We start from the raw sequence: 13,027 nt of genomic DNA, 5'->3' as shown, positions 1-13,027 counted from the left end.
CCGATCTCTGCTTCTGGGACCACAGTCTCCTGGTGTCTCCCCGGCTCTGGATGGGCCTGCTGAATCTCCTTGTTGTTTGTTCTTCATCGGCCTAAACGCCAAATGACGACTTCCATCCTGCTGGGGCTTGAACCAGTCACCTCGGCGCAGCGGGGTGAGCAGCAGCCAGCTTGGGGCCTCGGGGCCCTGTGAAGCCAAGTGCCACTTACTCTTAGGAAGTCGAGACCTGAGAACCATGTGGGGTGTGCCCTGGCTGCAGGGAGAGGCTACATTTCATTGTGAACATTGCCCTACATTTAGTATTTGTCACTGGTGATAGTTCTAGAATCTGTGAATTACCAAGAAACCAGAATAAAACAAAGAACAAATCTGGGAAGTCAACAAAACATTTTATTCCACAGGAAGAAAGAGGATGACTGTGACAGGAGAACCAGGTTCAAGAGTCTCAACACACTGGTGGCTGTACAGTGTTTACACAGTAGAGAACCAGATATTTTGCTTTCAGAATTTTATCAAGCAGCTACTCTGATATTTTGAGGCACAGAGGAGACTTAAAGAGAAAGTAGCCTGGAGCCTTCTGACCCTATGGTGAGCACCACCACGCCCTGGGGCTGAGGGGGCAGTGGGATGGACGCTGGCCTGGCTAGTCAGCGAGCAGTGACATGAGTTGGCCAGCCAGCTGGGTCAGGGAATTGGGATGTCTTGGACGTCTCTGTCTGCAGATTCGCCTTATCCCGCTTATTTTAGTTTCCTCAAAGAGGAGCTATGTATTTGAGGCAGCAAGAAAATCAGTAGAAACTATAACAAAGCCTTAGACATCGCTGGCTAAATACCAATTTAAAGAGAAATTGGGCATTCAAGGAGCCAGGGGCAGAGTGTTCTTCCTCCAAAGCTTTGGATTTTTTCCTGCTGAGAATCAGGAAACTCTGTCAAAAGCCCCTGAAACCTCCTCACCAAGCCTGGCTGGGGGGCTACAAGGGCCCTGGAGAGTTGAGAAGCTGAGAGGCTGGCAGTGGCCCTTTTACCTCCCACCTAGCCCCACCCCACTAGGGCTTTGGATCTGTTGTAACACCTGCCTCTTCAAAGGTGCAAATGTCAAAGTAAGTAGTTATGCAATCACAGGAGATGGGCAACTATTTAAAGAGCTGATTAAAATTAGCAAGGAATCAGGAGGGAGGGGGCATCTGAACAGCTCCCCAAAGTCCTCCCGAAGCACCAGCCCACAGGGCTGACCTCAACTAGCTTCCTGCATTCAGATGGGAGAATTGCAGGTGCTGCTGGGGCCCAGAGCAGACCTCTTTAGCAACACTCTTTGATTCAATAAAGACATTTCAAGTGACTTTGTTCCAGAAAGAGACAGAATGCTCACTTATGCACACAACCAACCCTTCAGAGAGTCTCATCTTTAAGAGATCATGATCTCAGGCAGTGGGTTACTGGTGACAAAAACCACAAGCCAAACTTATGGGGGTGCAAGGAGGGAGGTGGTGAGGAAGATGGGGAGGGATTCGCAGTTGGCTCTCCTGCTGGATCCTGTGGAGCACAGTCATGACTACCACCCAGCAAGAAACAAACAAACAAACCTAAATCCGCCCAACTCTGCAAAAGCCAAGATTGAATTTTGCAATCTACTAACGTGGAGTCTGGTGAAGACTATCCAAACCTTGGAGTTCAAGACAACTAATCCTTAAAAACACGGTTTAACTATAGCATTGGTACTAAAGCTCCCTTCTTTCCTCACTGAGCACATGAACACACACATACACACACACACACACACGGAAGTGGGAGAGGGAGAGGAAAGGGAGCAGGAGAGATTAGCTTCATTTGTGTCTTGGAAGGATTTGGGTGAGTTACAAACACCAAAACCTCTACACATCCACTGATCCACTGAGTCATCTCAGACTCGGCTACATGTGATAAGGTTGTAGAAATTGATTAGCTTTATTAAAATAAAAATGTAAAAATCACAAGGTGAGACATTCATTCTAAAGTAAAGCCCCCATCCCCTTTTTCTTTCCCTATTTGCATATTCTTTACAGAAAAGCAAAAGCAAGGCCCAGGAAGGAGAGGGCGCCCACACTAGGCCTCGCTACTGGCTAGAATTTAGAACCAAGGACAAGAGTTGCTTTGGCCGAATCTTGGTTTCGCAAAAAGCTTACAAATACAGCTTTTTAATACGCCTATTCCATTCCCTTTTCTGGAATTCTCTCCGTCTTCCTTTTCGTCCCAGGGTTACCATCTCGGGTCTTCTAGAGCTGTGGAGCTGATGCCAGTATGTGGCTTTATTAAAAAGAAACAGTCCTAGAATCTTGTCCTTCGTTGTGTCCAGGAAAGAGAATAATCTTATTGTAGGTTTTTGATCTGTTACAATAGTTCAATGGGATTTTTTCCCTTCTAAGTCAACAGAGCCTGCCAATGTTTCAAATCTCTAATAACAACTCGAGAAAAACTTATAATGCTGATTTGTATGTGTGTGGAAATGGAACACAATTTCCCCGCTAAATTTGGCAAGACTAGTCAGGAGAAAGTCAGATAACTTAAAAAATAATCTGTAACAATCTAAAAACTATCTGTAAAATGGGGGTGAGAAATTAAAGGTGGATTACAAGCCACTCTCCAGGCCCCTCTAAAGGGCCAGCTCTGGTCTGGAACACTGTGGCTCACAGCTCCAGCCTGGATGACCACAGGTTTTAAAGGCATCACTCCTGAATATCATAGATCTCACCTCAATTCACTTTACTTTGAATACTTTAGTTTCCAAAGCTATGACATAACATTCAACTTTGAAGAATGTCTTTCTATAGAGAGTACCCTGAATTAGACATATAGAATTAGTGCAATAGAAGATCCAATATAATTTTATATTACTTTACAGTTAACAAACTTTTACACACATCACAGGCCCTGTTCAGCAACGCTCCTATGTATTTACAAACACATAGCTGTACATATATACATGTCAACAAAATACAGGGCAGTCTAAAAATTAGATTCATCTCAGTACTTTTTTTTTTAACGTTATTCAACCAATACCTTTTAAAAATTACTTCCCCATAATCTAAAGGAATTCCCTTCCTCAGAAATCAATATGGTTTCTATTTGTATGTTTCCCTGTGAGGATTTACTTTCCCTCATTCCTGGACATCTTCCCCAAACCGTATTCTGGTTTTGCCTCTAATTTAATACCACAGTGCAGCCTCTCTTCCTGGGGTTTGCATCTGGGAGCGTCTCTTAGGCTGCTGGGTGTCTCAGGAGTCCAGCTCCAACTGCCCTTGATTTTCATTGAGTCTTAGCATAAGCTGCTGTTCATAGTAAAGGCTCTTTGCATAGTTTATTTCTTGCGATAACTTGACAGCGAGGACCTCAGATTTCACATGGACCTACGGAGGAGAACAGAATGTCCCTCAGGTGGGGAAATAAAATGAAATCAGAGTGCACGGGCACCTGGAATCCACCCCGGCAGCAGCTCCAGCTGGCTGCATTATCAGAATAGTAGAGGAACACTAAATAAATACAGGTTCCCCAGGGCCTACTTCTAGTTAATTCTGATTCAGAAGTCTGGGGTGGATCCTGGGAATCTGTTTTTGTAAGCACATTCCCTGGATGACTGTGCAGCCAACCCATAATCACCTGACATTTAGAACCCATAACGGAGACCCGGTTTAAGTTGTGAGGATCTGCGGAGGGAAGACGAGGAGCAAGAACGAAGGAACGCCTGTGGGATTAAAATCTAAAGTCTGGCCAGGTCAAAGAAGAAAGGAGGAAAGCAAACAAATGCCTCCAGGCCTTTCTTACCAAGAGGCCTTCACTGCCTTGAAAGAGGCTTAAGTGTCACAGGGTGAGGCTGCCCACCATGCAGAGGAACTTGCGGAAATACTCACACTATGGGGTGTTAACTCTCTTAATCAACCAGCCCTAACTTAGGAAACCTGGGAGCCTACGTAAGCCAAAAGAAACCTAAGTGCATTCCTGAGCAGGCAGAGGTCAAAGGACTCCTGAGGAGAGAGGCCCGATGAGGCTGCAATTTCTGGTCTGTAGAAAGGCCAGATAGGCATGCCCTTTCGAATGACACATCGTTCTTGAATGCAGGCTTGAAAATCCTGGCATACCAGGTGAGAATGAGCAGGAATAACAGCCGAGCGTTGTGACAAGTCACCAAGTCAGACTGGGGCCACGGGCTCTGCAGTCTAGGGGCCAGCTCTGGAGCTGCCCCACCTGGATTGAACCCCAGCTCCTCCCAGGGTGGGCTACGTGGCCTGGAAGGAGTCACCTGCCCTCACCAGCAGTGAAGTGGGGCCAATGTGGCACAATCCAGTGACCCACAGCACTGCCCTTTGGGAATTTAGCTATTAACAGGAGCTTGATCATTTAAAAGTTCTCTTAATACTTTGCCCCCTTAGGATGCACAGTATGATTATTTTATTTTATTTATTTATTTTTTTAGAGACAGAGTCTCACTGTACCGCCCTCGGGCAGAATGCCGTGGCGTCACATGGCTCACAGCAACCTCTAACTCTTGGGCTTACGCGATTCTCTTGCCTCAGCCTCCCGAGCAGCTGGGACTACAGGTGCCCGCCACAACGCCCGGATATTTTTTTTGTTGTTGCAGTTTGGCTGGGGCTGGGTTTGAACCCGCCACCCTCAGCATATGAGGCCAGCACCCTACTCACTGAGCCACAGGCGCCGCCCTTATTTATTTATTTTTATTATTTGCAGATTTTGGCCAGGGCTGGGTTTGAACCCGCCACCTCTGGTATATGGGGCCAGCGCCCTACTCCTTTGAGCCACAGGCACCACCCTAATTCTTTTATTCACAAATATTTATTGAGTATGCTAGATACTGCTTCTTTGGGCAGAACAAAAAATTATGGACTTGACTGTTTCAGGAGAAACACTAGTGAAGCCAGTGCACGCAGCACTTCTTAGCCTTGATGCACTGAAGAATCACATTTCAGGAATAAAAAAACCCTATGTATCGTGCTGGCTGCTCCTCAACTAGAGCAGGTGTCACTACCTTCCCTGTACTGACGGCGACTGAGGCACTAACAGTGAGCAACTTGCCTGGGCATGAGCCACGGGCTGGGAGGGCAGCACGGCTCCCCCCACCGTGTCTTGGGCCCATCCCTTGTCCAGAACTAGGAAGCAAGGTCCCTGGGACGAATAACAGCTCAGCCTGAACCTGCAAAATGATTTCCTGCCAGAAAGGGGGAAACGGGGTGCAGGCCTACAGAGACCGTCCACCTCTGACCCAGACACACACACTGAGAGGGGCTGACAGAGGCTGGGTGAACTCACCATTGGCTTCTGGTGGGAAGGGCCCGGGATGGAGACACCACTGCTCGTGCTCACGGCTTTTTTGGTCACCTGCACATACACCTTCCCGTGGTCTTTGGAGACAAGGCAGTGGTAGAGATCATCGTATTTGACTTCTAGGAAAATGGCCTCGCGATCCACGTAGTCGCCACTCTTCAGGAAGTAGACAGCTTTGGAGGAGATGAGCACACAGTAGCTGTCAATGTTCTCCACGGCTATGAAGCTGCAAGGGAAGAGAGGGCACAGGAATGGCACCGGGCTTCTCTGAAGTCAGGCGGAGGCCCCCCGTGGGCTGAATGTGGACCAGGCTCCCTCTCTCACGACACCCACATCCAGGTGGCTTGACCACTCTGAGCCTCAGTTTCCATGTTAGTAAATTAAGAGTTAGTGACCTTAGCCTCAGGAGCTACTGTGAGGCCCATGTGTACAGCACAGCACCTTCCAGTGGTGCTCAATCAATGTTAGCCAGTGATGACGTCCAATAGTTCAATAACAGAAACAATTTTATATCTTGAAATTCTATTTTCTGGGGTGTGGTTGTGTGTGTGCGTGTATGCATGTATGATTTTAGATAGCTTAAGGCTTAGAGAAAATTCTAACAATGAATTTCTTGGACAAAACAGAAAGAAAACAATATTGCTTTTTAATGTTGAGCTGAAGTAGCAGCTGAGAAGGCTCATGCCTGGCAGAGGGAAGCAGACAGTAGGAGGCCAGCAGACGTGGCCAGGAGCAGTGAGTACTGAAGGGGAAAAGCAGAATTAAACTGGTTCACCAAATTGCACGGCACGAGGAGATGGCGGGACATTAAAGTGCTTGCGTGCCTGTGTTCACTCCCTTCCTCTCAAAGCTCCAATGAGAGGCCACCCAGTCTCCGGTCCATACCTCTGGTAACAGGGAACCTAGTAAGTCAAAAAATGCTTTCGCAGATAAAGCTGTAATCTTCATTTTCAAAACTTGTAGTCACTACTTCTAGGAGCTTTAGGGGCACTCAGGAGAAAACCTCTTCCATGGAGCTCATGGTTTTAAAGTGGAAATTTATGCACGTCAAACCATTCTGTTCAGCTACTGAATAAAGAGTAGTGAACCTTGGAAACTTGGCTGTGACAGCTCCCCCAAGCCTGGCTATCTCCCCTACATCTTTTGACAGGCTTTCACAATGGGGCTGCAGTGTGAAGGGACAGCAGACGAGGACGAAGGTGGTAGGAATACTAAGAGCTGAGCGAGATTGGCTACCGAGCTCCAGTTGCCGAACGAACCGCAGTGCTCAAAGCCAAGCCCCACCTGGAACAGTTCTGGAACCTGGCTACAGGCGGCTCTGTTCCTGGGTTGGCAGCTGCGAAGTCCTCTGATAGAGACAGAAGCTCCTGCGGCCAGAAGAGGCCTGCCTGTTGGAGGACAGGCCTAAGTGGCTGATGGACCCTGGCTCAATTTGTGTCCACGTAGGACACACATCTTACTCTCCTAACCTCTCTAAATGCTCCCAGTCTGAGGATTCAAAGGTTCCAACTTCTCCAAGAGAGTCCCCCAAATACCCCAGCTTTGAGAGCTTAATTGTGGTGTCCTCCCAAAGCACTGCCAAACACTGACTTGTCCCTTCTGTGTGGGCGTCCTGGGTAAGCCTCTCAGGTCTCTAAACTCTAAGTCCACAGAGGGGCAAACACACTTGCACTCCATCTCTCCCTGAGCACCCCTCTGAGTTGGCCACCTCCAAAGTACTCAGTAAGTGTCTGCTTTGTTCTAGCTGCCATTTTAATTACAGACTCCTGTGACAAAAAATGGAGTTTATTGTTCTATTCTAACTGGCTGGCAATGCCAAGAGTGTAGACTTGGCAAAATTAGAAAGACCCAGCAGCTTTTAGTGTTCAGGCCACTTAGCACAGTCTTTCTCAGATCCCACCCTGGCCAGTAGCAAGGGCTGCATCACAGGAACAAGCTGATGGAGTCTGAAAGCACTGTTTCAGGGAAGGCGAGCATGGAGAGACAGCAGACAGAAGAGATGAAACGCACCCTGACATGGACAGGAAGCACTAGTGCCAGCCAGAATGTGTGCAACACCAGCTGAAACCCTGAAGTGGCTCCTGAGCATCGGGGTGGGGGTGGGGAGCAGGTGCCCCCAGCCCCACTGCACGTCCCTGGCTGTAGCTGACAGTCACACACGGCTATAGTACAGGCCCAGGCTTACCATCCAGGCTGCTGCCCTCAAACCTGAGCCTAAGTGCTGCCTTTTCTGGCACACTCTCCACATTGAAGGCTTTAAAACAGACTCCTCTCTAAGAAGCCAAAGACGGCGCAAGTCCCCTATCAGGCCAGAATTCTGGAGGAAGTGTGGTTGTAGCTGGGATGCTCTCCTACAAGGTAAAAGGACTCAGAGACACACAGGCCTAGTAGCAGGGAAAGCCCGCCCAGCTGGGCAACTCCGGCCAAGTCAGTTACTTTCCTTGTGGCTCAGTCCCATCATCTCTCTAATGGGGATGATGATATCTGCCCGCTTTCTTCACAAAGGTCGAAAGAATTCCTGGCCATGTCAGCAGAGGAGACCAGCTCTGTGAATCTGCAGCTCTCTCCTCTGTGAGTCCAGAGGGCCCCACTCACACTATGAAGCTGCTACTGATAATAACATTTTTTTTTTTTTTGGACATTTACATGACATTTTCTAAAGTCTTTTCAAATTAAAGCAGATCAGAACCAAGGGTATGACTGAGGAAAGAAAAATGGGGAACACTGCAGCTGCCACTGCAGCTGAGAAGTGACCCCAGACTGGGCTGGCCAATAGCTCGCTCTCTACTCTCCCGCCACTTCCCTGGCACTCCCCCCACCAGCAGCCAGGGCTGTGGGTTTCATCATCATTATTCATTTTTACTTTTTTACAAAATCTGGAAGCCTTATCACTGAGTAATTAAAACAGTTCCAGACTAGCCCCCCTGTTTAATGGAAGCTGGTCCCAGACTCATTCCTCTGGGAAAGAGGAACTAAAACGCAGAGTGACAAGAGTCCAGCAGGAGCAGAAGACGCCCAGCTCTTCCCCTCTGCTCATCTACCTCTTCCTCGGTCCCTTTTTCCAAAGTGACAGGCCATCTCTCACCCTTCTTGGCCTCGTCTTCCAAGGCTTCCATCTGTGTCACTGGAGAGGTCCGGTTATGCCCCTGGCATTCTGTTCTGCAGCCTCGACACAGAGCTGCCCACCCTTCAGCCCCTTCTAACCATGCCTCCTGTGAGCATGGCTTTGGGTCCACAAATGAGTGACTAGGGGAAAACCTCATGGGATGACACAGAAAGAAGATCCACTGTGGTCTCAGGTGGATCCTGAGCACCTGCCTTCTGTTCTCTGATTTATTATTAACTCAGAGGGAGGGAGAATGAACAAACGTGGTCAGAAACACAAAACATCCAGATAAGCTTTATCTTTTAAATATGAGAACTAGAGAAGTCACCCTGTGGTCTGTAGATACAACAACCAATTCTATTAAAAAATAGGATTTTGGTCGGGTATGGGAGCTATGTCTATAATCCTAGCACTTTGGGAGACCAGGGCAGGAGGATTGTTTGAGGCTGGAAGTTCAAGACGAGTCTGAGCAACAGTGAGACCTCCATCTCTAAAAAAAAGTTAGCCAGGTGTCATGGTGGTATGCACCTGTCTGTAGTCCTAGCTACTCAGGAAGATGAGGCAGGAGGACCTCTGGGGCCCAGGAGGAGTCTGAGGTTGTACTGAGCTATACGGTGCCACTGAGCTCGACTTAAGGCAACATGAGCAAAACCCTGTCTCAACAAAAGAGGACTTTCATACAATTTTAAAACTTCAGTTAAAAGTTTTAATGCTCCATTAGAGAAAGAGGACACTCCAGCCTAGGGGAAGTATCAGAGAGTTTCGAAACGGCTACGGAACAGAGCTTATCCCCTTACCCACGTTGACAGGTGCTAGAAGTAGGTGGAACTGCCAAGATTCAATGCCACAGAAGTAGAATCTGCTCTTACTAATATTCATGAACCATGGAGATATTCTCAAGACACCAGCACCATCAGCAGTAGCTTCAGCCCTTTCCCTCTGTGGCAGGTGAGGATGCTCTCCTCAAGGCCCACACAGACGTGCCTTGGGAGCAGTTGCCCTGCTGCAGTCGGCTCTGGCTCTCACCAACCAGACGGCTTTGCTCAGAGCTTTCCTGCCTGATGTGTAGACCAAGGATCAACTCGTCTCCCCTTCAGGGCTGATCTACGAGATGTCAGAGCTTACCTACAATCCCAGCACAGAAGAGACCCTGTTGATGGTGGGTCTGGCTGTTTCTTTCCTCTGCGGAGAATAGGTGCCAAGTCACCCTGATCCTGTGGGGATGACCCTCTTCTCCTGGCAAATGTGCATACCCTTTCTTAAGCAGGTCACAAAAATGGATGTCCCTCTAACAGCCCATGGGTAAAATAGGTTCAGGACCAAGTGCTCTCAGAGAGAGAGAAATCTGCCAAGTAAGTGTTTCAGTTACCCTATTTGATTTCTTTCTTTTTCCTCCTGCCCTCTTTTCTCTTTTATTGCTTTATCAACTCTATGTCTTATTCACCTCCTTTTAGAGTCATTTCAAAATCAAAAATGTTCTGAGTTGTCTTACAGTAAAAGCAGTGCTCCCAGAACAAGCTTTACGTCCAGGTGTCAGCTCAACCAGGTCCATCTGTGACCCCTAACTCTGTGTCTGAGCCAGGTGTCACTCGGAGTGCCAGGTCCTCTGCAGAACGTCTGCACATGTATGCCCCACGAGCACCACACACTTGGCGGGCTCACAACTGAGCTACTCTTTCTTCTCTAGTCCTCTCATCAGCACCCCACGTCTCAGCTGATGATGTCCCCCTCAACCAGATTCCAAATTTAGTCAGTCTGCTGATCCCACTGATGCAACCTCCTGAAGACCTCTCCAAGCTGTCCCCTTCTAGTCAACCTTACAGCCACCATGTGTTCAGGCCTCTCTGCCCACCCATCACCTGGATTACTCCTACGGCCTCCTAACTAGATTCCTGCCTCCAGTCTCTCCAAACCGATCCCTATCTCTGTTGCCACTAAGGCTTCATTTTATAACATGTAATTCTGAGTGGGATCCTCTTCTTCAAAATTTAACCTCTGTAGACAGAAGTTCTAGACAGAGAAGCTTAGCCAGGCAAGCTCCTTAGCACGACAGTTAGAGCCATGCCTTTGGAGTCTGGCCTTGGAACTCCCCTTACCGGCTTTCAGGCCCCTGCTCCCTCTTTCTCACATGTGTGCAGCTGCCATGCTTGGCTAATCTGAATTCTCTGAATGTTCCACGAGCTCTTCTGCCTCAGGCCTCGGCCCACCACTGCTCTCTGTGCAAATGGCTTTTCTTCCTTCTCTCCTCGACACATTCCTCCTCCTCCTAGAAGGTCAGGTCAATCACCCACAGCCTTCTCTGTGAAGCTTTCCCCAGCTTTCTAGGCATAAATTAATCATTTCCTGTCTGTGGTCCCATAACACGTTGCTCATACTTCTGTTTTAACAGCAATCATATGTTACAGGTAGTTGGACTGCTAGACTGAACCTGTGGAGGACAGAGCAAGTTTCTTACTCATCCTCACACATTGTAGGATTCAATACATCTATGTGTTGGACACTCAGAAAATAACGTGAAATTACATCGTAAGGTGGAATTTCTCAGTACATGTGCAACTCTGGATGCTACACGTATTTTACCCGGTAGCAAAGTTAAAAAATTCTTTCAGGGGCGGCGCCTGTGGCTCAGTGAGTAGGGTGCCGGCCCCATATGCCGAGGGTGGCAGGTTCAAACCCAGCCCCGGCCAAACTGCAACAAAAAAATAGCCGGGCGTTGTGGCGGGCGCCTGTAGTCCCAGCTGCTCAGGAGGCTGAGGCAAGAGAATCACGTAAGCCCAAGAGTTAGAGGATGCTGTGAGCCGTGTGACGCCACGGCACTGTACCGGAGGGCGGTACAGTGAGACTCTGTCTCTACAAAAAAAAAAAAAAATTCTTTCAGAACTATTGATGTAACTTATTAAGGATTTAGCAAGTTATTAACTTTTTATCAGAGTAGCTAAGTAGCCTGCCAAATTAAAGTTTTAATTCAGTGACATATCAAAGAATGCTCAATTCCCTAAGTGTCTGAGCAATAGATACTGATAGATTATTTCTTGGTTTAGAAAATGGAAGCTAATAAATTCTATTTCATTCCTCAAAACACTGGCCTTTTGTTTTTGTTTTGACACTACATTACTGTAAGGAATATTAAAATCAGTATTACAGGCTGGGCACGGTGGCACAAGCCTATAATCCTAGCACTTTTGGAGGCTGAGGTGGGTGGATTGCTTGTGCTCACAAATTTGAGACCAGCCTGAGTAAGAGTAAGACCCTGTCTCTAAAAAGAGAAAAATTAGCTCGGCATTGTGGCTGGTGCCTGTACTTCTAGCTACTCAGGAGGCTGAGGCAGGAGGATCAGTTGAGCCCAAGAATTTGAGGGTGCTGTGAGATATGGTCACAGCATTTTACCCATGGTGACAGAGTGGGACTCTGTCTCAAAAAAAAAAAAAAAATAGAATCAGTATTATAACCCACGCTCCAAAAAAATTTCTGATTTCTCTTTAATCAGTTTCTCAAGAAGAACAGACAAGATACAAAATACCACAAACAGTATGTTCACCAAGGAGCTAGTGAGAAAAGACCATTACTGTTTTTTTTTATTTTTCTCTGTACTCTTGAATTTGCTAACTATATGTATGAGTTTATTTCATAAAGGAGGCTGGTGGGTGTATAGGCTATTTTTGTTTTCTTTTTTATACTTTTCTGTATTAAAAAAATTTTTCTTAAATGTTACTTTCTAAAACGACATTTAGGCTGGGTGTGGTGCCTCACACCTGTATTCCTAGCACTTTAGGAGGATGAGGCTGAAGAACTTCTTGAGGCCAGGAGTTTGAGACCAGCTTGGGCAACACAGAGGGATCCCAGCCGGGTATGACGGCACATGCCTGTACAGTTCCAGCTACTCAGAAGGCTGAGGGGGGAGCACTGGTTGAGGCTGGGAGTTTGAGGCTCTAGTGAGCTAAGATGCCACCACTGTACTTCAGCCTGGGTCACAGAGCAAGATCCTATCTCAAAAATAAAGTAAAATAAAATAAAACTCCATTTAAACAACATAATCAAATTATTAAATTCGAGAACACAGAATTCTGTGAGAGCAGCTCCTTGGTCACGTGGGCTGCTCATGAGCATCTTTTCTGCAAAGGTAAGAGCCACCCTGGGACTTACAATCCTAGATAATATACCTTTATCTGTGACAACATACTAGAAATAAAATGTTTCTTAAAAACTGATAATGCAGCGTGGCACCCGTAGCACAGTGGTTACGGAGTCAGACACATACACCGAGGCTGGCGGGTTTGAACCTAGCCCGGGCCAGCTAAATGACAATGACAACTGCAACAAAAAAATAGCTGGGCATCCTAGCGGGCGCCTGTAGTCCCAGCTACTTGGGAGGCTGAGGCAAGAGAATCATTTAAGCCCAAGAGTTGGATTTCGCTGTGAGCCGTGATGCCATGGCACTCTCCCCAGGGCAACACAGTGAAACTCCGTCGCAAACAAACAAACAAACAAAACCCTGAAAATGTGTTTCTAGCTACAAATTAGACATTAGTAAGAAAGAAAAATTAACCATATACGATAAATTTTACATTATCACCATCTTAACCCAGGATCCTGTTTCAAAACCAAAAA

General features: G+C 47.2%; 1 protein-coding gene across 7 annotated transcripts in view; it reads right to left on the bottom strand.

Annotated features, from left to right (window-relative positions):
• Positions 1-370: 370 nt before the first annotated feature.
• VPS13D (vacuolar protein sorting 13 homolog D) overlaps positions 371-13,027 on the bottom strand; it is a 295,192-nt gene continuing 282,535 nt past the window's right edge. For 6 of the 7 annotated variants that reach the window (XM_053575036.1, XM_053575039.1, XM_053575040.1 and 3 more), the window contains 2 exons: positions 5,299-5,539; positions 371-3,383 (listed from right to left, as the gene is read on the bottom strand). In XM_053575036.1, the coding sequence (XP_053431011.1) occupies positions 3,252-3,383; positions 5,299-5,539 (373 nt within the window). In that variant the 3' untranslated portion in view covers positions 371-3,251. Of the gene's footprint in view, positions 3,384-5,298; positions 5,540-13,027 lie in introns of those variants that run through there. The other variant, XM_053575043.1, reaches the window with a different exon arrangement.

Source organism: Nycticebus coucang, chromosome 22 (genome assembly GCF_027406575.1).
Source record: "Nycticebus coucang isolate mNycCou1 chromosome 22, mNycCou1.pri, whole genome shotgun sequence".
Lineage (NCBI taxonomy): Eukaryota > Metazoa > Chordata > Mammalia > Primates > Lorisidae > Nycticebus > Nycticebus coucang.
The sequence above is the reverse complement of the archived record's forward strand: the minus strand, read 5'-3'. Positions and strand labels throughout refer to the sequence as shown.